This window comes from Rhodnius prolixus, unplaced genomic scaffold (genome assembly GCF_049639745.1).
Source record: "Rhodnius prolixus isolate KJV_2025 unplaced genomic scaffold, Rpr scaffold_9, whole genome shotgun sequence".
Classification (NCBI taxonomy): domain Eukaryota; kingdom Metazoa; phylum Arthropoda; class Insecta; order Hemiptera; family Reduviidae; genus Rhodnius; species Rhodnius prolixus.
Window position 1 is genome coordinate 29185437 of NW_027411604.1, and position 24425 is coordinate 29209861.

General features: G+C 31.3%; 1 protein-coding gene across 1 annotated transcript in view; it reads left to right on the top strand.

Moving 5' to 3' along the window:
• LOC141453935 (fatty acid synthase-like) overlaps window positions 1-23046 on the top strand; it is a 30278-nt gene extending 7232 nt beyond the window's left edge. Inside the window, exons 7-33 of the mRNA XM_074127564.1 lie at window positions 258-447; window positions 1333-1562; window positions 3002-3303; window positions 3383-3527; window positions 5313-5423; window positions 6225-6330; window positions 6414-6668; window positions 6747-6914; window positions 8774-8931; window positions 9005-9148; window positions 10300-10542; window positions 10629-10843; window positions 12408-12608; window positions 13983-14055; window positions 14320-14487; window positions 15464-15646; window positions 15724-15925; window positions 17647-17839; window positions 17937-18052; window positions 18198-18309; window positions 19065-19200; window positions 19450-19708; window positions 20343-20623; window positions 20739-20957; window positions 21287-21514; window positions 22121-22270; window positions 22403-23046. Coding sequence (XP_073983665.1) covers window positions 258-447; window positions 1333-1562; window positions 3002-3303; window positions 3383-3527; window positions 5313-5423; window positions 6225-6330; window positions 6414-6668; window positions 6747-6914; window positions 8774-8931; window positions 9005-9148; window positions 10300-10542; window positions 10629-10843; window positions 12408-12608; window positions 13983-14055; window positions 14320-14487; window positions 15464-15646; window positions 15724-15925; window positions 17647-17839; window positions 17937-18052; window positions 18198-18309; window positions 19065-19200; window positions 19450-19708; window positions 20343-20623; window positions 20739-20957; window positions 21287-21514; window positions 22121-22270; window positions 22403-22462 — 4848 coding nt within the window. The 3' untranslated portion in view covers window positions 22463-23046. The remainder of the gene's footprint in view (window positions 1-257; window positions 448-1332; window positions 1563-3001; window positions 3304-3382; window positions 3528-5312; window positions 5424-6224; window positions 6331-6413; window positions 6669-6746; window positions 6915-8773; window positions 8932-9004; window positions 9149-10299; window positions 10543-10628; window positions 10844-12407; window positions 12609-13982; window positions 14056-14319; window positions 14488-15463; window positions 15647-15723; window positions 15926-17646; window positions 17840-17936; window positions 18053-18197; window positions 18310-19064; window positions 19201-19449; window positions 19709-20342; window positions 20624-20738; window positions 20958-21286; window positions 21515-22120; window positions 22271-22402) is intronic.
• Window positions 23047-24425: the final 1379 nt, after the last annotated feature.

Consider the following 24425-nt stretch of genomic DNA (forward strand, 5'->3'; position numbering starts at 1 on the left):
TATTGACATGAACCTGCAGCTATATATATTTTGAACCTTTAATGCACGGTCAGCAGGCGTACTCTTCTTCTTAGGGACAGTAGTACTTGTCAACTTTAGGGAAGGAGAACTTCTAACTACGGGAAATATTTATTTTTATTTATTTATTTAATTTGTTTACGAAAAATCTTTTTAATTTAACTAAAAAACTTTTAATAAATTTAGTTCTAATTAGTTTATTCAGTTTTCTAATGCATACATTAAAAATAAAATGATAGGTTGGTTTAGTGGACGTACTCAGGGAATTAGGCGTAGAACCTGACGGAATTATTGGACACTCTGTCGGTGAACTGGGCTGCGCTTATGCGGATGGATGTTTTACTGCAGAACAAACGATACTTGTTGCTTACGCACGAGGAAAAGCTTCGGTTGAAGCAACTTTAATTAAAGGAATGATGGCTGCTGTTGGTAAGAAATTCTAAACAATAAATCAATTTGTTTCACTTAATTAAAATCTAGAGTAAGGAGGATGCACTAAACTATTGAGCTATATCTTTCCTTGCATGCTTTGTTTTTTTAATACTTGTTTCTCACCGGGGAACAGTTTAGCGTGATAACTACAATTGGTACTATCTTGAAAAAATCTCAATTATCTATTTCTTATAATATTTAATATTTGGTTAACAAAAAAATTAATAATTTGATATGAAACAGCCTCATTAAAGAGGATAGAATGGTAATTGTTACTAGAACTTATTTTTGCAGAAAAGAATCCGTACCTCTTGTTGCTTAGAACTCAAGATATGTATTATCCCAGTAAAGTACTTTTAGATGATTTCCTAATGTTAATCTGAACTGTAAAAAGCTCCTAGGAAGATAAAAATCTTCTGACAACCTGCTGGACTTAACTACTTGACTAACCATTCACTTCATGCTTTGTTTGCTGGGTTTTTTAGTCAACACAGCTAATGATTAGTTATAACTAATTTACTACGGTATCCACCTGCCATTTTTTCGAGCCATTTATGGATATTATATGAAAAAAACCTGAATTTAGAAATATTTTTGATCACGCAAAATTGCCAACAGATTATTTTATCTATTTATTTTACTTTTTTATTATAAATTCTTTCAAATTTTCTTAAATATAAACTTTGCATTATTAAATCTTTCCTGCGAAGCAGTTCATTCCTTCATTTTTGAGAATTTTAAAGAACTATATTATTATCTTATTTTCTTTGATTCTCCAGAGTTGTTATTCCAAGTTTAAGAAGCAGTTTTTATGATGGATTTGTTTGTGATCTGTTCATTATTTGTAAAAACATAAAATAAAAATACTAAAATTTATTTCAGGATTGGGCTATAACCAAATTAAAGATCAGCTGCCACCTACAATTGAAGTAGCCTGCCATAATTCCAACACTAGTTGTACTTTGTCAGGACCTGCTGAAGAAATGGCCAAGTTCGTCAGCGAAATTAAAAAGAAGGGAATATTTGCTAAACTTGTTAACGTTTCTAATATTGCCTATCACAGCAGATACATTAAGCCTGTGGCGCCCATTCTTTTTAAATACTTGCAACAGGTTTATATTGTTCCTTTCACTTTTTCTAATAAAAAACCCGCAGCAGAAATGTAACGTATAGTTCTACATCATATAGAACTCAAACATAATTTTTCTTTACAATTTTAAATAACTTTTAAAAATCTGAAAACCAGTTATTTAATATCTTCTATAATCGTAGTTACCTCATTAGCCTTGTCTATGTTATTCTTCAGTTCTGAACCCTTCAATGAAAGTTATTTAATTTATATATATTTAAAAACCCGTGAATATGAATGAAGCCGCTGTGAAAATGATAAATTTTACACTAGAAAAGCTCAGATGGTAAGAATCAGATACACAACGTCTTCAGGAAGCATTATTTTAGTAGATGCTGTTCATGTGCTTACCAGACTCTTACTATACAGAAGATATTCTAGCAAACCATGTACTCTGTAAATGCTCATATTATTTCGTGGGATATAGCAGAGAACTACTCGTTTATTTCCTTGTCCAATGACATACTTCAAGAATTTTTATGTATCATGTAATATTTTTAAGCTAGCCATCGAAGTGTACACTAACTGGAAATTGGATGCAAGTGCAAACGACTCTAAGTGCAGTCAGTCAGCTACTTGTTTTTGTTTCTTACAGAAGGAAGAAAGAATAATGCCAATTCAGTCATAATTTGTTTATTTTTGCCAAGCTATCAACCTAGGGACTAGACCAGTGATGGCGAACCTATGACCCGCGCAAGCTTTTTCACTGACCCACAATTGCTAGGCAACCATTTGTTGTTTGTTTACGCGGGTTGATTTACATTTTCTAATTGTGTGGATAATTTATATTCTATCTGTATTTTTTTCAATCACGCATTGACACAAAAGCAATTTAAATGGTATCTATAACCTTTAGTTTGATCATTACTGGTCTAAAACCCAAAGGACGACAAATGCTTTTGTAGTATTTGAAATAAAGCAAAAGTATTTACAAAATGTCAAATAAAATGTATAATTAAAAAAATCGACAACCCAAAGCAAATAACCGTATTTAGATTTTTTTTCAGATAAAACACACTTTTGTAAGGTTTTGTTCAGTTATGTTTGTAAAAAGAGACTTCCATAGCACTTGTTTCGTCCAGTTTTACCCGTTAAACCAACTGAATTTTAAAGATGTTTAGTTTTGAAAATATTCAGTTTAAAATTTTTAAACTTAACTCTTGTGCAAATGGGCATTAGTGACCCAAGAGCTAGTAATATTGAAAAACACCCTACTTTGACAACTTTATGTATATTTTTTGTTTACTTTATTTACATTTGTCTCAAAATAAAATCCATCAATTTTTGTTCATTTTATACTTTACGAGTTTTAGGAATTAATCTGAGAAGAGGCCCTTACTACTCCAAAGAGGTCCATGGATCAAAACCTTTGCTCCTAACTTTTCATTTCTTACCAACAATGTTTTATTTGTCTGTCTGCAGTCAGTATCAGTCCCAAAGTTACGAACTAAACGTTGGATAAGCAGTTCCATACCTGAATCATCTTGGGACAGTGATCTAGCAAAGTTCAGTTCAGCTGAATATCACACGAATAATCTACTGAATCCAGTACTGTTCGAAGAAGCCTGTGCACATATTCCAGCTAATGTTGTAGTGATAGAAATAGCACCTCGTGGTTTACTTCAGGCAATAGTCAAAAAATCACTTTCAAACTGCACTAACATATCTTTGGTTAATCGATTTGAGAAAGATATTCTGGCACACTTATTTATGTCTGTTGGAAAGTACGTGGAACTTTAAAAGTAATTTTTAATTTTGTGTCCATTTATATTTATTTAAACCGCTCTTTTATTCTATTTCTAGACTATATTTGGAAGGAGTTAATATTAATGTAGAGAATTTATATCCAGAACGGGAGTTTCCATTGACTGGACCCATACCTTCACTTGGCCCACTTTTAACTTGGGAGAAAGTGACATCATCGACAATGGATGCATTCATTGAAAAAGTAAGTAAATATTTTTTTAAAGATTCTCTAGAAAAAGAGAAGGATTTAATGCTGAAATTTCCTTGTTTGTAATGGATTCTTCTACAGTTTTGCATAAAAACAATTAAAATGTAAACTTAAACAAATAAGTTATAATAATATTATTAGGGAAGGGATTAGCTATGAGGTTAGCATACTGGACTCCCACGCGGAGGTCCCGGGTTCGAATCCAGCAGCTGACCCTTAGATTTTCTCTTCCTAGAAGCTTCTTACAGCTCACTGTCCGGTGATGGACAGTGTTGTCTGTAACGAGAGAACACTGTCCGGAGGCCGGCAGTGCACTGAAAAAAGCTCCGAGCGCTAGTAACCTCAGCTGTTGATGCGCTAAAAAAATAATAATAATAAAAAAATAATATTATTTATAGATGAAAAAAAAAAATTAGGGCAACATGAAACTTAAATGCGACAATGGTATAGTCATTTTCTAAAAGAAAGCACTTCTTCTATTGTACAAAGGTTCAGTGAGGAAGAGTGACCCAAAAATGGGACTTTTTATTTATAGAAAAGTTAATTTTTAGAAGTGTTACTCGCAAAAAATAAATAGTAAATGGAATAAGAATTGTTTTTTAACCGCAGCGAACAAAGAAAATTATTGAACGCTGACTGCAAAACATTCGCTTACAATTAAAACAAAGAAAAAAACCCATTACCTGCCATTGACCCCATTTGGGGATCATAGCTTTTTTTAGATTTTCATGTCGGCAGAAATGGTAGTTTTGATATTGTACCCTTCTATTACATGAATAAAACATTTTGTAAACATATAAAGTGAGTTTGGAATAACAAGAGTTTTTTTTAACTAAAAAATATCATTTTGAAGTTGTCAACAAGCAAGGTAAATAGGTAAGAATAATTACGACTGAAAAATTTTAAAAAAATATATCAACGAATTGTAGTTAAAAACTTATTCTGAGTTTAATATGTGCCCTATATCTTTAACTTTTAAAACATATAATTTTCTTCCCAAATGAAGCCTTTGTTTCGAGTTTTGTTTGTTTTTTTTCTTAAAACTTGAATTTTGACCATCCTCCTCTTGATCTTGACATTAATGTAAATGTATTGGGATCATGCATTGGCTTTAAGTTTTACCTGTACGCTTTGCCAATCATCAGTACTTTAGCTTGTGAACGCAGTTTAAATATAAGAAATTTCTACACAAATATTTAAAAGTATATGAGTGAGATACATCATGTGAAACCTATAATTTGTAAAGAGATTGAGATAAAATAAAATTACAGCGTTTATTTGTATTTAAATATAATATAGATATTTTCGTATTAAAGAGGTAAACTTAATTTATTACTTCTTAAATAATTTTTTGATTTTTCTGGTTGTTCTCGTAAGTCCCTTTCTGTAGTTTCTTATCAGTTGCTTTTATTTTATTTTTTTGGACTATTTATTTAATTTTTTTACGGGGAAAATTGTAGTATTTTAGTTGAAGTTCTGCTTATCATCAAATTACTTAAAATAATAATGTTAAAAAAAAAATTATTCAGTTGCTGAATTGTTAACAAAAGAGTCAAGAACTCTACACTAAACTATTTATTATAAATTTCGGATGGGTTGATTTGATGGTTACGAGTGTGGATTTTGTAAGAGGGTTATTCTCAGTTCTTTTTTATAGCTACTTTTTATTTATTACATTATTCCTACACAATTATTAAGCATGTGCTTCCTTAAATTCGATAGTTGAACGAATTTAGTTCAAAAAATGAATGAATTGTTTACTAAAACATTTAATTTCAGATAACATCGTGCGACTGTGCGGAATATCTCGACATATCGAACAGACAGTTGGAGAAGTTTTATGGTCACAACATTAATGGAAAACAAGTTATTCCATTTTCTTTTTTGCTAGTAAGTATGATTATGAATTCACTTTTATCCTACAAATGAAAAAATAAAATTATAATAAATAAGTACATAAAAATAAAAAAAGGTTTAAGGTGTGCAGAAAGACATTGTTCACATTTTCTTTCTTTTATACAAGAACTTACTTTCCTCATTGATATCATTTGTGTTAGGAAGGTAACCACGTTTAAAATTAGAATACCAAGTTATATTTTCAATTAATCCGTTTATTTCAATTAGGCTTGTTTATTTCCAGCGAAATACCAAAAATAATGGAGTTTTAATTCATTTAATTTAACAATAAAAGCATAGAAACTTTATTTCCTTTACTGAATATTTAAACCATAACATTGTTTTACTTTGAGTAATTTTATGTCTACAACATTTCGGCACTGACTCGTTTCCTAACAAACGCAGTCTAATTGTGGTGTGTTTTTTTTTTCTTCTTCATTTTAGTAGAATTTATCGCTTTTTTTCTTAATTTAACTTCAGAGGGTTATGAATTTTGTCACCCTGGGAGCGTTTTTTCAGAGTGAGCTGTAAGAAAATGCAGTTCTTTTTTATTGCAATTTTTTGCCTGTGTTAAATGGTACTATTACTTGGTTATGTTTATCCTTTAAATTATTATTTTAATTCTTTTTTTAAATTTCTTTATTTTTTGATGGATAAAATATTGTGCATATCTGGTGCAGATTTTTTTGTTACTTATTCAGTTATTCAAGCTGCAATATCTCAGATTCACAAGAAAAGGACCACTACTTAATAGTCTCACAAAAAATTATTATGAATAACCTCTTTTAATTTCAGCATATTGTAATTGATAAATTTAAAAAATTTAAAGAATCCACAACTAAAACTTCAATTTTGATTCAAAATGTAACTTTTAAAGAAAAATGTGTGGTTACAGATAATTGTAAGTCAAACTTAATATTATTATTTATTTAATTTTAATCATTCATATTTTTTTTAAATGTTTACTAATTTCTTGTGTTTTAGTATGTTCTGAATTAAATTTACAAATTCATAGAGGTACTGGGAGGTTTGAGATTTTACTAAATTCACGTTTAATAATGTTTGGTCAAATAAGTTATCTTGAAACTGTTAATGACCTCAGGCTGCTTGAGAATGTATTGTTGCCAGAATCTTTGGAGGAAATGTCTCATAATGAAGTTTATAATTTTTTTGATGAATATTGCATTAAATTTAACGAGAGTTTTAAATTAATTCAAAAAGTTTGGTTGTGTGACAATGGTACTAAATTAAATATTCCTTTATACTAAAATAACCCAAAGGTATTTTGGTTATTTATTAATTTAATTTTAATTTTAGAAATTTACGCCACGATTCACTGGACTGGTGATTGGATAGGATTTCTGGATGCAATATTGATGTTAGTATCTCTATTCGAAACAATGAAATGTAACGAATTTCAAATTGTCCAATTTATTCGACAAATTTGTTTAGATACTGCTCATTTTCAAGCTTTCGACTTTAAAGGTAAGTTGTATTGTACTGATTTGTAAAACCCGATTTAAGCAGCATTGTTGTTCATACAGAAAATAGAAATGTTATCACTATGTGTTTTTAGAACATAACAAAAGTCTTGTGTTGTTTAATATGTATTAAGCTACTTCATGAAATTTGGGAAAGCCAACAATTCGGCGGTCTTCTAATAAAGGGCTACGTTAAAGTTTTGTTTTTGCCTCGAATGGCTGTTTTTAATGGTTTAATATTAAGGCAAGTGGAGTTACCTTACGAGAAACTATACAATATTTTCGTAAACAGTATAAAATTGGTTGAGGTTTAGGAGGTTGCGCGAGCAGACATTTATTCTAACCTAAGAAGCTGCCTGATTCTATCTCATTAATCATTCTAGAACAAGATTACACATTGGTAAAAGCGGAAAATTTGTTTAACTTGATAATAATGAAAAAAGGCTCAATTACCATTAATGCAAGTTCCAGGAACATTATTCTCCTCTTACGCCACGATTCACTGGACTGGTGATTGGATAGAATTTCTGGATGCAATATTGATTAGCAGGAGAAACAATAGCAACACCTATTCAAGGTGTCGAATTTTAATTAAATCAACTTGTTGGAGTCCAAGGAATTCACTAGTATACTAAAATTACTATTTCCTATTTCCTATTACCTATTTCATACACACGTTTATTTGCTCAACTTAGGACAATTAATAAATACACATTTTCATTAAAATTAAAAAATAGCGCTTACAGGATAGATTCAAACAGTAATTGCCTTTTATGTGGTAATGTTCTAAAAGAGGATTTGTACCACATTTTCATGGTTTGCCCAGCATATTTTAGTATCCGTGAAAAGTATCAGGACAGAGCTTCTTTCAGTTTACCTTTTGTGTTAACTCAGTGCAGTAGAGATGTAATGAAAACTGTATTTTGTTATCTGTGTGAATGTTTCTCTTTAAGAGAGGAGTTAATAAGTTGAAAAATTGATTTATGTTTTTTACTTTATTTCTTTTTTAATTACTTTGGCTTTATTTATCTTTTTACTTATTTCCAAGGTCTTAAAAAATACCATGAAATACCACAAAGGAGCTACTCCTTAGACCTATTTCAATGACATATTCAAAGTGTTTCTTTCATTTTTTATTGTCCTTATGTTTGTATATATTTATATTAATTTATGCTGTACCCAACTGTTTTTGAGACAGGACGTGAGTCCTATAAATCAAATAAATAAATATTACATGCGAGAAATATTACTAAAATTACTAAAGAAAATTGTTATTTATGAGAATGTTGTGGAACTACACCAGGACCGGCTCTCCAGGTTTTTGTGGGCTCTTGGTTGACACATCCTCAGCGGGCCCCTTTGTGGAGGAAACTATGTAGCGACAGCCAACTAGATTAAAAATTATACAACAATAAAATGTTCTAAATAAGTAGGCAACGCCTGCGGCCGCTAAGACTCCGGCTGAAGATTAGCAGTTATATTCTTTGGCAGTCATTCTGTTTAAAACCATTTGCCTTTTGTTTTGTTCAACTTCTTGATTCACTTTAATCGCTCCTTAGGGTCTTCTACTAGGTAAGAGGGTAAGCCCACTTCGCTTCTAGAGCCCTTTGCACTTGCCCGGGTAAACTACACTTTTGAATATTACCTCAACATATTAACAATTCCATTATGTTACAGATTAAGTGTAAACTGTCACAATATTATCTCAGGGTTTTTTACCATTAACGTTTTTACCTTACTTTATTTTATTTTTTTACATTTTCTATTATTCTACCTATCACCATTTGCTTTTGAATAATAAGCATTTACACCCATCTATCAGTTTAAAAATGCATTGTAATAACAATTATACTATAATTTCAGAAATTACTGTATCCTATGACAGAATTTTGCAAGAAGTTTGTTGTGAAGGATTAAAATTTCATCTTTTTTTGACTAGACGTTGTACCATTAAATCTGTGCCTCTAAAATTGATCAAGAAATGCTGCAAGTTTTTACCTTACTCTGGGCCAGATAATAAAGTGTGTTTCAATATATCTACTACATACGTTGTTAATTCATTTTAAAATATTATTATAAAAATTCCTGTTTTAGGAGCACCACTGTCAAATTAGTGACTGCTTGCAAATAATATTTCAAAATATATTGCAATATAGAGATCAACCGAAGAAACTTCTTGCAGTTCTATTTGATGGTGGTGTTGACATTTATAACAATTTACTAACTTTTGGAGAACAGGTATGTTCGTCATGATATGTTTTCTAAATTAAAGTAATAATTTGTCTGATTTAATTTAATAACAGTTTTAACAGCCTCGTGTATAACTTACTCTTCTTACCGCTGGTAAAGGTACAGGATCTTGTTTGGATGCATGTCTTGGGCACCAAGAACTTCCCTATTTTCAAATAAAACTTGTAAAGCAACGTCAAATTTTCGAAATTTATTTTACTATAAATAAATGTTTTGCTATCTCTTGAACAAGAAAAGCTTGTGTGAATTAAGTGTGTTTACATAAAATTCAAAACGAAAGATTATTATAGAAAATGCCCACTTAGTTTTTATCTTTGGTACTATTGCCGCTCTTGAAACTAGGTTTGACCGAAATCCATAACCTGGAAGCGAATTTCCATTTTTCTCTGAGGTTTGCTCGAAAATGCTTAAACGGTTTTATTTAAACTTTGTATATTGCAGAACATATATAATACTAAAATTATTATGTGAAGCTTTTCCCCCAAAAAAGATAATACTTAGGGTTCACTGAGAATATAGAATATTTAAATAGGATATTTAATTAAAGTGCACATACAACAATGAAATTTGTATACTATATTAAGAGACACTAAAGTGAAAAAACCGTTTGGGATAGACATTTACGCAGCCTAATGGTTTGCCTTTTCGCTTTTTGTGCGAGCTGGGCCAGTCTTTGTGCATTCTCTTTAAAGGTTAGTATGTCACTTTGTCTCAGCGAAATACGAAAAAACTGAATTTAACTTATTAGCAGACGACTGGTCGATGAAAAAAGCGACGTGCTCTTCCAATAACAAAAAACAATACAAAAATCATGTTCTTACGATTGTTACTGTTTACTATCTGGTCCTCTACCGAAACTGCTTGATCATGGCTAGGAAGAAGATAGATATGGATTTAGATAGAAATAAGTGGTGCGGTAATTGCAGGTGGTTTTTATTTTGTGTTATCCAGAGATTTTAGCCAGAATAAGATGGCTTCTGCTGAGGTGCTCATTATGTTGCTTTACTTTCTAATAACTTATTATGTTCTGAAATTCTCTTTATGTACTTTGTTAAATTAAAAATTTATTCTATTAGTATTTATTCTATTTTGGTCAAGAACAAAATAATGACACCATTGTTTTTTTTTTTTTTTTTAAGGTTCACATTATAACGCCGCCATTAGAAGACAAATTGGACGAACTTTTTCAAAATCTAAGGAAGACGGATAATCTGTTACTGATTGGTGAACTTCCTTTGAATAATTTAGCTTTAAATTGCTTAGAAAAAGTGGCAATAGGTTTTGTTCTGCTCAAAGACAACCAAACAACAGAAAAGCTTGATAATCTTTATCCAGTTTTTAACTTTAAATTTAATAACATTAAGCTCAGTCTGCACAAAATGGTGAGTTTATTAATGGAAATTAGTATTGCGGAAATCCGATAGTCTTTTTTATGATTTACGTCTTACATAGTTCGTTCAAATTTTAGTGTCATCGAATAAAACCCGACACACCAACTGTAATTGAAATTAGCAGCAATAATAACCAGAGGTGGAAATCTGATTTGATATTAGCATTAAAAAATGAAGGTTTAGAGAATAAATATTCACAGTTAATATATCTTGTGGGAAGAATGAAGTCTTTATTTTTAGTGGATGAAATAATGCGATATTGTCTGAGTTTAGAAAATTCACAAGTTATCAGGTATAATTCCTTGAGTAAAATAATGTAGTTTTATGAATATTTAAATATAAATAGAGCAGTTGGGATTATTTCACTTATCTGTCAAGTAGTTTTACTTTTACTGAAAGAGAAAGTGCAAATTAAATCTAAAATTTAATTAATTTTTTATATTAGAACAAGTCCGTAACTAATATCGCATCCTTAAATAAGTTTGTATACAGGGTGTCCCAAGCTATATGGATAACGACTTTTTCTCGGAAACTAAGATAGCTAGAAAAAAACTAAAAAATACGTGTTCCCTTAGTTTTTTGTTAGGAATCCAAATTTACTTTGCAAATTTTGTTCGGTGCTTCCAGAAGCGAGATACAGGCACCAACTTCATTTTTTCAAATAGGAAGGTGCGGTTTTTATTTCAGAAATAGATTCCTCTATTTTTTTAAAGAAAAATTTACTCGAACGGTTTTTTTCTGTGAGCGATATTTTAGAAGTTATGAATGAAAACATGATTCTTATAAGAAATGTCAAAATGATAATATTATAACGGGTTTTTGATTGAATAAGAAGACAAGTACTATTTTATTATAAATTTTACTCCTCATTAATATTACAGATCATGCTCGAACTGGCTTCCACCATTAGAGATGCATAGACATGCTCTTTCCTGCCAATTGCCCTTACTGCCAAAGAAATAGATTCGGCTTTAACCGAGTTACAGGCATCTATTATTCTCTGCATTAATTCATCTAAGATGCAATCCCGGTTTGATTCTGATGCACCTAGATTTAGAAATGCTTTTAGGTAAGCAGAAATAAGAAAAGAAAGAAAAAAGTTATGAATAATCACCTTGTTTTTCAGGTATCCTCAAAGGAAATAGTCCATAGGTGTCAAATCCGGTGAACGAGGTGGACACTGAATCGCCCCCTGTGTCGATATAACATGCCCACCAAATTGCCTATCGAGACATCTCTTTACATGCCTGATGGTGTTATTTAAAAAAAATAGAGGAATCTATTTCTGAAATAAAAACTGCACCTTCCCATTTGAAAAAATGAAGTTGGTGCCTGTATCTCGCTTCTGGAAGCACCGAAAAAAATTTACAAAGTAAATTTGGATTCCTAAAAAAAACTAAGGGAACACGTATTTTTTAGTTTCTTTCTAGCTATCTTAGTTTCCGAGAAAAAGTCGTTATCCATATAGCTTGGGACACCCTGTATATTTGACTTCTATCATATCGGAATTCGCACTCAACTCGCTTGTAAATTGCTTCATATTTTTATTTTTTACCATAATTTGGATTTTTCTCCATTAAAGTGTAAATGCCTTACTAAATTTGCAAATTTTGGACTTGAAATTTTTATTATATTAAAATTCAATTTATGATTGGCCAGATTAAATGTCTGTGCCTAAGTATTATTCACCCTTAATATAAGGAATAAATGTCTAAACTAAAGTAAATTATTTTTTTAAATAGAGCAATTGGATATAGTTTAAAGTCTAACAAATATCTGATTACTCTAATTGCAGCATCCCTATATATGTTTTTACCTTTAATTTTAATGTTACATTTGAAATTTTGTTTAAATAGATACTTTTTTGTGGATGAAGAAGCGCCGTCCTTTTCTCTTGAAGAACCGTTTTATAAGGAACAAGTAAAGAAGGATTTGTTGTTGAATATCCACGTAAATCATACTTGGGGTTGTCTAAATTTGTCAACTCCGCTCACCGAATCTACCCCAGTACAATTAGAATCACAACCGGACTCAGTTTATTCTATCTCGTCTATTAAGTAAGTTACACAAAATATTTATTTCATTTAGTAAGTGTAAGATCAGTTACTGTGCTGGCTTTAATGATAACATAAAAATCGTTTTTCAAGGGATAGAAAGAATATTATCACGTTATCAATTTTGGAAATTGAACATTGAATTGCACTTCAAAATACAACCACATAGCGATAAATGTGTAAGCAGGGCAAAATAGCGTTTTTGAGCATACGTTATTCGAGCTGAAAAATTTACTTTTCCATCTACCAGAAAAACCTCCTGACTTTTTCATTATAGTCACCAAATTTTTGCAGAATATCCTTTATGAAGTAAAATATTATTAGAATGAGATTTAAAAGCCATCGCTATTATGACTTGTTAAAACGCCAAGCTTGGCTTTATTTTAACTGCACCTTTTATATATTTAAATTTTTCTTTATTGCCTGCACAATTTTAAAGTAACACTTTAAACGTATTTCTTTAAAAGTTTCTTTAACTTTAGTAATTGCAAATTATATTAGTATTGGCAATTGGCCATTTGTTACCAAAGGGATGCAACAGTTCTTCTGAGTTGAGTAAATAAAAATACAATTTCTGGCTTTCTTTCCTTCTGACGAATTAATAATGCATCAGATGGATTAAACGTTTCATATTAGTCGGTGAGTGCATCTACAAGTTGCAAATCCCGTTTTATGTAGTACTTACTTCTACTATGTTAAATGTAGGCAAATATTTTTGCTATGATTCTGCCGATATCACATTTTCAGACCACAAAAACATGAAGAATGCATGTGATAAATTTACACTATCACTGCCTAATGAAAAACCAAAATATGTAAGAGTGGACGTGCGATAAGTTAGAATTATACATTTTGTTGCTCATTAATATTCGTTTAGCGTCAAACTTCTTTTTCTATTTTTCCTCACTACAAATGTGTAGTATAATACTAATAAATGAACTATTTTTTGCACCAACTACAAAATGAAGTATTAGGCAAGAAATAGAAAAAATTAAAAAGCACTTTCTAACTAGGAGGCTTCAGAATTAAGAGCACACCTTGAATATATTAAAGCTTAAACTGTTGCAAATAAGTACTAATTCCAGAGCTTGCATCATAAACAACGTTGTAAATATCAATAAACTTGTGGAAGCTGTAAACATCCTCTGCAAAAAATCGCCCCAAAAAATGTTTTGATAGATGCAAACAGTCTTTCAGGGAAAATAGGATAACCAATCGCTAGATGCCAGAGTGATTAATCAGTGTTTGGTCAGCGAGGTCTTTACGAATCTAAAGTCAATTGCTACAAACCCAATAAAAATAGTATTTTTCAATTCCTTATTTGATTACCATTGCTTTTATCCTTTATTTGATTTTTATTTTTCAATTTTGTTCAAGGGGGAAGAATGTGACCTTGAAGGCGCTTGGATTAAACTTGTGGGATCCTATCGAAAGCCCAAATGGTAAAAAGGTAAGTTACCTTATAATTTTTAACCTTTTATTTATTATAAATGTGACAAAGTTGTGACTTTTCACTCCAATGAGACCGTAGTGACAAGGCAGACTCCACCCTGTTCATCCATTATTTGATCAAATCAACGAATCAGACTTGTTCGTGAAATTATAAACAGAGAAAGCCGAGTGTATGTCTCTAATAGAAATCTTGATACTTCCTAAAGTAGAGCTCTCTGTTTTATGTCAACACTCATTAATAAATATTATTCAATTTTTTTAGCTTGGAGTATTTGATTACTGTGGTGTAGATAAAACAGGCAGAGTGGTTTGCGGCATTGGTCACTTATCAGATAATAAGGAATTAATTGAAGATGATATCTTACGGTGGCAGATACCTGAGGACTGGTCATATGAAGATATCGTCACCGTTCCTCTATTCTATTCAATTGTATGTGGTATTAAACTTCTTTAAACAGATATAAAGTAAGGACCCCACAAGTTTTCTCAGTATTGCTGGTCTTCGAACAGAATTCTGGGATTAAATTGCTGTTATTAATTATTCTGTTGATGTATTATTCTTCACAATATCTCTTGGAGGACATTATTATAAGCTCACTTCTGTTTTAGTTAGCAGACTAAAAGTTTCATACCCATAACCACCGTGATCTTAGAATACGGATACTGGCATGTCTAGATAAATTCCTCTTTTTTGAAAATCTTCGCATTATATATTGATTACGTCATCTTCCTTTTTATATGTTAAGCTTTCAATGTATTGCTTATCCTCTTTTTTAGCAGACTTCCAAAAACTTTAAAGATTTACATTACCTGGACTTAACATTTTGCTGCCCAACTTGTAGTTTTCCTGAGGTTCAGTCCTTTTCTGGTTAACATGTACCAATGTTTTTTCCTTGATTACTTGGAGTCCTAAGACCGTGTGGGAGGAGACCTGTGAGAGCTCATTTTGGACCGCTAATTTGATTATCAAATACCCCTTCTAGCCCACACCAGGAATTCATTAATTCTTATGATTCACAAACCCAACATGTATCTGCGATTGAGGCAGTTTCTCATGCTTGGGTTCTTAGAAGGAGGTTAGGAGAAAGCATGGATTTGTAAGAGAGAGATCCAAAATCTTAGAGTCAGAAGAAGCAATGATAGCAAAAAAGAAAATTACAAATTTAGAGCGTTCTTGTTCAATTTTCAAGACAATCTCTATCTTTTTTCCCCTTTTCTTCTTGTTTTTTCATAAAAGGAGCAAGTAATATCGATGAAAAATCAATTTCGAAAACTGAAAATTTGAATTCAAAAAAATCTCTCACTAGGACTTGGAAAAAGTAAAACATTATTGATTAAATTTAATTTAAAGCAATATTTCTACCAGTTTATAGTATAAGTAACTTTTTTCTTTCAATCTGTTTCAGGCATATTATATTTTAAAGAAACATTCCTTCAATCCAGTCGTTAAAGACAGTATTCTAGTGCATAGAGGGGGTTTGCATGTATCTCAAGCGATTATACGTGTAGCTTTATCTGAAGGGTACAAAGTTTTTACTACATACACAACTGTAGAAGAGAGAAATCTAATTCTTAAATTGTTTCCCGAGGTAAACAATTTAATATAAAATACAAAGTTATTTTTAAGTAAAGTAACAATAAATATTTAAGATCTTATTTGTTTCAGATTTCGAATAGTAATATATATTTCTGTAAAAGAAATTCATTTGAAATGCCCTTATTATCCAAAACTGGGGGCAAAGGCGTGCCCATAATTGTCGACACCAGTGATGATATGTCAACAGTAGCTGCGTCATTTACATGTTTGACTAGATATGGATTCTTTTTCTTATTGAAATCAAGCATATTGCAAATCGAAAACTCAATTGGTAGTGAAGTTCAATTTAATTTGATAAAAAATTTAAAGGGATGTTCACTTCATTCAATGTTAAAGAGGAAGTATTGTTATCTCAAAAGTGCTTCTTTCACAAACATACTAAGAAGTTACACTTTTATACAATTGATTTATAAACAAAGATATAGCGGTCTCATTACATGCGTAGCTTCAAACCCCAGTGATTCAAAGAAAGGTTGATTCAAAAAAACGAATTGCGCTTTTCCTCAACAATGACCGCTATTTGCCCTTGTTGCAAAGCATAGTATTTAGAAGAAACTATCCTCTCTTTTTCACCGGATTACAACTCAATTTCTATTTTGTAATTGTATTGTAAAGTGAGAAGACTTTGGTTTAACAATTTTGTTGATAAAAAAGAAAAAATACATATACTAACGAAAGCTAACTAGTTAACCATGAAACAAACCGTTTAGTTTGGATTTTAGTTGAGATAACAGTTTAAGGGATAAACTTGAGTCAAACAAGTTAATAAATAAGATAAGAGAGCTGATTTGATCCGGCGTAACATCCGTCGTAAGTTTTTACTATTTCTAACAGGTTTTGGATTTCAACTATCATAAACAATTTTTCCACCACTTTGATTTAACAGAGAATTTGACTACGTTCCGTCACACAATGCACTTGCTGACTAAAAATAAGTTGGAGAGGTAGCATACATATGTGCGTTATTTAACTGCATTGTTCCTACTGGCAATTTGTCATCAGTTGCCTTTTGGTTTGAGATTATTTAGCGCGCAAGTGCGATCCCTGTACAGATTTGGATTCGATTTTGTTTTTTTAGAACACTTTAATTACTTTATGCATGCTCTGTGCAACCGCAAACCTATCAGAGGTTCTATTGGCACAAACCTAAAGCGTTAATAAAACGGTGAAACAATTTAAGTCACAACCCTCATGTCACCATGTCCAGTCTGCAAGTGAAATGTCTAAATCTTTGTTTGAGTCAATTTCTTTAAACCGAACTGATCATCAATCAACCATTTATGATTTATAAAAATCAGAAAACGGTCAAAAATAGAAAAAAACTCGCATGATACGACAGAGAAAATTAGCGTTATTGTCTTCGGATCTAACCACATGTTCGAAACTAAATTAGGATAATCAGCTGAATGGACTGCAGACAGTCAGCGTCAAAAGTGAGATAGTGGAGTTGCAATAATCCTTACTCCCTACTACTAAGATAGAACGTGGTCTTACAAGTAGACGATATCTGTGGGTAATTCGTGCTGTTTGCTTCCTTCCAGTTTCGCCGTCATTATTGAAAAAGCTAGTTCTACATTCCATTATAAAATAGTTTTTAAATTTTTCATTTGAAAAATTGAAATTTGGATTTATTACAACTTGAAACAGTTCAATAGTGTATGCTTTTAGACATACTCCATTTTTTGGAGAAAAAATAACCCAAATGTTAGGTACACATGTTTTAGAACAATCGCATAAACCTGAAATTGCTTGGTATTCCATTGCTTCCAATTTCTTGTATTAAATTTCAGTACAATATTTTGAAATATTTCAAATTCACGATTTTCCGCATAAATTGTTCTCTCAACTCAGACATCACAGGGTAGAAATATTATCATATTTCTCAAGAGAACTTAACACTTTACTAAATCATAATACTTCCCTTTAAAGATTGGTTCACTCACTAGAAGATTTTTTTATGACTTTAAATTTAATAAATGTAAATTACATTAGGTATGTTGCGTTTCACAAATGAAGCCATTATGCACGGTGTAGTCTCAGATGTACTTCTGGATCTGCATCCAAGTATAAAAGAAGTAATTCAAAAAGGATTAGAAATTGGCATTAAAGAAGGCCATGTTAAACCACTTCACAGTGTCAGCTTACCCCAGGATGCCATAAATTTAGATGCTATCGATTTGTTGAAGTCAGTCATACATACAAGTTATTGATATTAAATTAAATATATGTATTTCAAGAGCGTTTAACTAAAGCATTATAATTCAATGATTTGCTTTTCTCAGTACCATCGAGGGAAACAAGCACAAAATTGTGATTTCAATAGATGGCAGCAGTAAACATGAAAATGGGAAGAACTATTTATTTACCTTTACTGGTCAAAAAACGGAAATAATTTTAAGTAAGATATGATAATATTTACAATTAGGGTTAACATTTAGTTAGTTTGTTTAGTATTCTAATTGTTTGTATTATACAATATATTTGTAAATACTGGCATATAATACAATAAATTTGTATTTGTCAAAAAAAATAATTGTTCTTAGGCGATGAACACAGTTTTTGGCTAGATTTACTAAATTGGATGTTACATAGAGGTGCTAGAAATGTTTATATGCTTACCGAACTTCGAAATTTAGTTGGCTCAAGTTTGCAAAGGTAATTATTTAGCTTTGTTACCGTTAAGTAAAATATTTTAGTAATAAGTATTGTTTAGGTTCTTTTCCTGATTACTTGCTTAAATAAGTAATAAGTTCCATATTTGTGTTATCTAGACTAATTCGTTTAAAAAAAATAAATTAATAAAAAGATAATAATTCTTTTATGAAATTCGATGTGTGATGTTCACCAGTTTAACTTCAGAATCCAGGCTTACCCTGATTTTCAGAACTTGTGAGTGGTGTAGGTGATGACATCAGTTGTCGGTTGCTCAACAGTTAGCAGAACATATCAAAAAGTAGACGATCATTGAGGCAGATGCCCAAGATTATGAACGATAGTTTTCTTCTCTCTCACTAAACCACCTGGCAATACACTTACCTTTCCGCCTCCGAGTTGAAACAGAAAAATTATGCTAAAGAACTCGTCAATACCAGCCAATCCTCTCAGCTAGAACCAACCGTTTGCAATGTTGCCTTCAGGCTCTATGTGGAAAAATAAATCTCTTTAGAAAGTACATTTCTTCTGCGTTTTTTCTGCACACATTTGTAAAGAAAAATTTGATTGCTCTCCCCGGAACAAACTATAAAGGTGTCTTTCCTTATATAATTCTTTTAAATGAGACCATGTTAGCACCATACACACTTTCGCACGTTTGAAAAACTAGAGAATTAGAAGATGATAATGATTTCCAAAAAAATTATACCATTATAATTTATCGTTAATTAACATTTCATATTACATTTTATTTGTAGGTTACTCAGCATTTTGAATAAATATCCTTCTGCTAATGTTACCTTCTTTCCGAAGAAACATTATAAAGGTGTAAAAACTTTATTATCAAAAGTAAATTCTCAGAAAGAAATCTCTAGTGTATTTTTATTAGGAAAGGTAAGATGCATTTGTTTTATAAATTAGACTTAAGAGCAAAAAGTATTCAACAAATTATATATGTTACAAATTAGACGGTCGTTTTTTAAATTAGAACACAGTAAAAGTTAGCAAAAGATTCCATAAGCCTCCTCTTTGACCTGACAATACTTCACAAACGCAGTTTTTTTCCCTCTTCACTTCCTAAAATCTTATTTTTAAATTAATGTTACATAGCTAAACTAATGTTACATTTTTTTTTCTTTTAAGATACCAGGAGAAAATGTCCATAACTTGAACATCATCTTGAAAGAGATAAACATTAACATAAGTCTGATATGCATTGGAAGTGGTGGAGAAGCAGTTTGTGAATTAAGAAGTAAAAACAACATTCCTGCACTTGCTATTTCTTGCAATCTGCAGTTATTGAAGGCGCAGACAATACTGCCAGAACTAGATCGTCTCGCCTGCAAATGTAGTGATGACAGTGTGATAATCTTATGTGAAGATGTCAGAAATGAAAATACAAGTAAAAAAACTCATTTCAAATAATCCTATGATATTTTTATCGTTACATTCAGAACGGTGATGTAGCTTTAAATTATGTTAGTTTGTAAATTTTGCTCTATATATCTTTCAATTACTACTTGGAAAAAGTTAATGCGAGTGTTCTCTATTGAGTTAATCACTTAATGTAACAGCAAACATAAATCATTGATATGCTGGTTGATTGCTATGAGAAACAAGCAAATCAACAAAGACAAATAGTGATTGCGTAGCACTGTAGCCAAAAATTGATGTGAATGCTCTTACAACTTTCCGTTATCGATGGTAAATAATAAATATTTTCTTCAAACTTTTAATTGCACACACACTGCGTCAATTTTAAAAAAGTTTACTAAATTTTTTTTTATGGTGTAACAGAAAGTTACTGTTGAAGGAAATGAGGTGGCCCAGTTCCCTAAAACATTTCTATGAAAACATTGATTTTCAAAAATATGCAAGTGCCTAGCATCGTTTAAAATCTGAAGCGGCACTTTCAGTCCTTTCTAAAAACCTTATTTTTATTATTTTTACATTTATTTTGTAGTTTCATAATTTCACTAGTACTTAGCTTTCAATCAAACAAATAAAAGTTGACAATATTCTTATTAAATTTACAGAATACGATATACTTGCTACCTGTCAGAGCAGGCTCCCGGACGACATGACCGAACTACTGGCTCTATACAAGAAATTACTGCCAAAAGCCTGTTTCGTAGAAACAGTGACTAAGTGTGCGCCACATAAGTATAATAGAGAAGTAGATCCGATATTTGTTATTCCCAGTTTGAAGCCAAATGAAATGAATAACTTAACTTCTAGACTGTTTTATTCTACGTTTGAGGCGAGGTTACCTCTTGTTGTAGAAGACATAGATACCATTGCTAAAGATCTGTTTGAAGTAAATTTTTTATGATAAATTCTTTATCATATTTATTGAGATTAAAATGGAATCAGAAGTTGTAATCTATACATAAGTATATATTAACAATTCCACAAGTTATTTGTATTTATAGGACTTGAAGCGGTTCAATTTCAATGTATTCACAATAATAGCCAATGACTGGGGCAGTGCTGTAGCTTTCAATTTAGCAAAATATCTAGAAAATGATGGTAAACTAGTGCTACTTGTATTGTTGAACAGTTCTCCAAATTCTGTTCAAAACTGGGCCTCTGCAGTTCTTCAGTTGGGCGACGATAATCTTATTAATAAATATATCAAACTACCATTCAAGGTAAGTAACTGATTTCCTTAAAATATTTACATTTATTGTGATTGCCATTCAATAAAATGACATGTCACAAAAGATGATGCTCTGGTTTTCTGTCAAAAGAGGAAGTTCAGCCACTTTTAATTTCCTATATTCTAAAGAGAATAAAAGCGAAATTCAGAGGATAAACAGAAAATAAAAACAAGTCAAATGCCTACATAATCTGATAACGTTTTTTGTTAAAATTCCGTTGCAGTAATTTTATGTCCTGTACAATTAGAAAAATTAAACTCGTTAAAGATCATTACCATTTAACTTCAAAGTTATGTATTTATATTTATTGCCGCTTGCAGATTAAGCAACAAATGTCGCAGTTATCAGATTGGAATGAAAAGGTTAACTTTGCGGTCAAAAGTTCTGTTCAAGAAGAACCTAATAGAAAAGAGATTAGTAATGCATTAAATAACTTAAGGAAATACTTATCTTCTACCTTTGCATATACTGTTGATGATGGACTGTTTCATGGAAAATGTATTGTCTATCATACGAAGGACTCAGCTCAAGATGACATAATTACACAGGTATGTGTTTTACTTTTTCTAGAGGGTTATTGTGGTACACACAGGCACTAGCTCCAGACCTGCATGTTGAGAGTGTGAAAAGAGGTTCCTCAAGAGAACTTGATAACAGTTTTTCTTCTTCGTATGGACCACTCTTCGTAGGCACTGACCTAATCTTGCACTGCTGCATCTTGGTATAACCTACTCAGACTACGCCCTTATGAGGCTTGTCTGCAGTCACTTATAAAAAAAAAAAAGGTCACTATCCGAGTAGCCGCAAAGCCTTTGATCAATAGAAAAGTTAGGCGAGAACAGCTTAATGAAATTTTCCATCATTTTGGTCTGAGGCTTGCACCCATTAACGCAGCGCCTTAATTATGCAGGACTGTCAGTCCTCTTTTAAAAGACATATTGGCTGCAAAGTGGAGTCATTCTAATGACCTCTTGGGTTATGCGGTCTTTCGTCTCATGGCTTTTATGCTCTAAAGGTCAACACAAACACACACTCATACTTGACAATTTACGCAGCCATCCATAGAGCTAGCATAAAATCTGTTCAGAAGACAGATAGAAGCAATTTTTCTCTTTTATGAATGGTGTTTTAGATTTTTCTGTTTGTTTTTGCAGTGTTGTGCAGTGTCTCCAATTATTAATATTTTAGATTCAAGCGATCATCGGGAAATGTTGGAAGATCCTGAATTCGCTAACAAAGTTAATTACCACATTCCATATGATCATAAAACCGCTGCGAGAGAAATGGAAATTGACACTCTCGGAGTAAGTATTTTAGCAGTACGTAATTCAAATAAACTTGCGAAATGTTATTATGATTGCAAGCATCATTCACGATTGGTGCAAACATGTTAAAATTTTCTTTTGAAGATTTTTTTTTCTCATCCTTTTTTTCAGATCTACCCATATAAGATCATCAAAGCCGGCACAATTCGCGAGGAATATAAACTGAAATAAAAATAAGGATGAAAGCTAATGAGCAACAGCACCTTCCAAAAAATTTAGTCTTTTGCTTAGAAAATGTTATTATGAGATTTAATGAAAATATTTTGAAAAATTTGAAATTTATCTGAATATAAATATTTTTTAAATTTCTTCTTTTTTTCTGATATTTTTGTAGCTTATTGTACTTAAGGTTATTATTAGAGACATCAAACCTCTAAATTATTTTTAATGCAAAGTAAACAAAAATAATAATGAATTAATACAAATTCGTTCATTAAACTACTACCATCTAGCTTCTAAGTAAGGGTTGACTTAAACCTATAAAAGTAGTTTTTGGTGTTTTAAGCACACACTTCCCGCAAGGTAGAAATTAATTTGCTAAAATTAAATTATTTTTATTAAAGAAGTGTATTCTTAAGCAGTCTAGTGGTGGTGCTCGTTTAAACTATTGACGTTAGTTCTACAAATACTCGCTAGATCGCGGGTAAATGCAATTTAGTAAGCTTTCTTGCCCTGTGCTGTAGACTTATCTAGCAACTAAAATTGGAAGCCTTGTGAACAAAAGTAAAATTAATATTTATTAATCATATTTCAATTTTTTTACCTTGTTATCAAAGAGAAAGAAGTGCACGTGATAGGTCATTTTTATGTATTTTTTCATCCCCTTTCTTCTGAAAATATTGCCAAGGCAGTAAAGCAGGTATTTTTCTTAATATCAGGAAATAAGTAGTTTTCCGAGTGATTTTCTAAGAAAAATAAAATGTTAAGAGCTTTAGATGTTCTCAAGCATAGACAAAATGGCTAAAAATTAATTTTACATCTGTTACAAACAAGAAGGTTTAATAATTATTTGGTAATTTTGGGTGAGTTGCGTTTAATTACCAAAAAAATTGGAAACCTCCTGCCACATATTTAAGTGATCAATTACTTTCATTTAAAGGATCAAACTTATTCCTTAATTTATCAAATAATGCACTTTACGCAGCTTGTGCAGCATATACTGTGCCTTCAAAAGTGCCTCCTCAGATACAGAGAGCAGTTGATAACTTCCTGGCTAATCTGGCGTGGGGATTTTTTTCTCAGATCAACCGTCTAAACATGAAATGCATTTGAGGCTTCTTAAAATGAACCCTCTGTATATATTTGTAGCTTAATTCTACTAAAATTTATCATCAATAACTTTTATATTATCTCGTAAATGAATAGCTTTTCTTTAAAACAAATGAAACTGAAGGCACAATGTTGTTAAACGCGAGTTTAAATTAGATTTCAATCAATAATAATAGGATAACTAGCAGTTTCAAGCATTTTTGGGTACACACCAAGCATCAAGCCTCAAGTTACATGCCAATAGACAATTTATATTACTAGCTGAAACTTTGGCCAAATCTTATTTATCAGATCCGGCCTACTAAAATTTATACCTAATTGTTAATTATACCCTGGTATGTACACAACTTATGCTCTGTAATTATACATTATTATATGCGATTTCATAGGTCTCCGTTGAATAATTTTAAAAAGTTTGTGTTCTTGTTAATAACTTGCTTTCAAATAACTGACAATATTGGGAAGAAAGTCCAGTTTGAGAGGGGAGAATCTGTCACAAATCTGTTCTTCATTATTAATTTATTTTCTTGCGATAAAGTGTCTCAAATGGTATTATTTGCATAATTAAAGCAGTTTAGCTATTTTTGTGGGTTTGTGAACTTAGCTTGAGCCCTTAAATGTCAAATAATTTATTTTTCATTGCCTTCTGAACTATATTAATGACAAACATTATATTTTGTCTACTGCTATCATTATTTGAGGTAGCAAAACTGCAGAAAATATTGCGTATTTTAGATTATTTTGAGGACATTCATGTGCATCATCCTACCAGTTTTGTCACTTCTATATTTGTTGTACTTCTCTTTGCACTGCCAGCTACCTTAAACTGATATTCTTCAACGAGAAAAAGCTGATTTGAAATTGG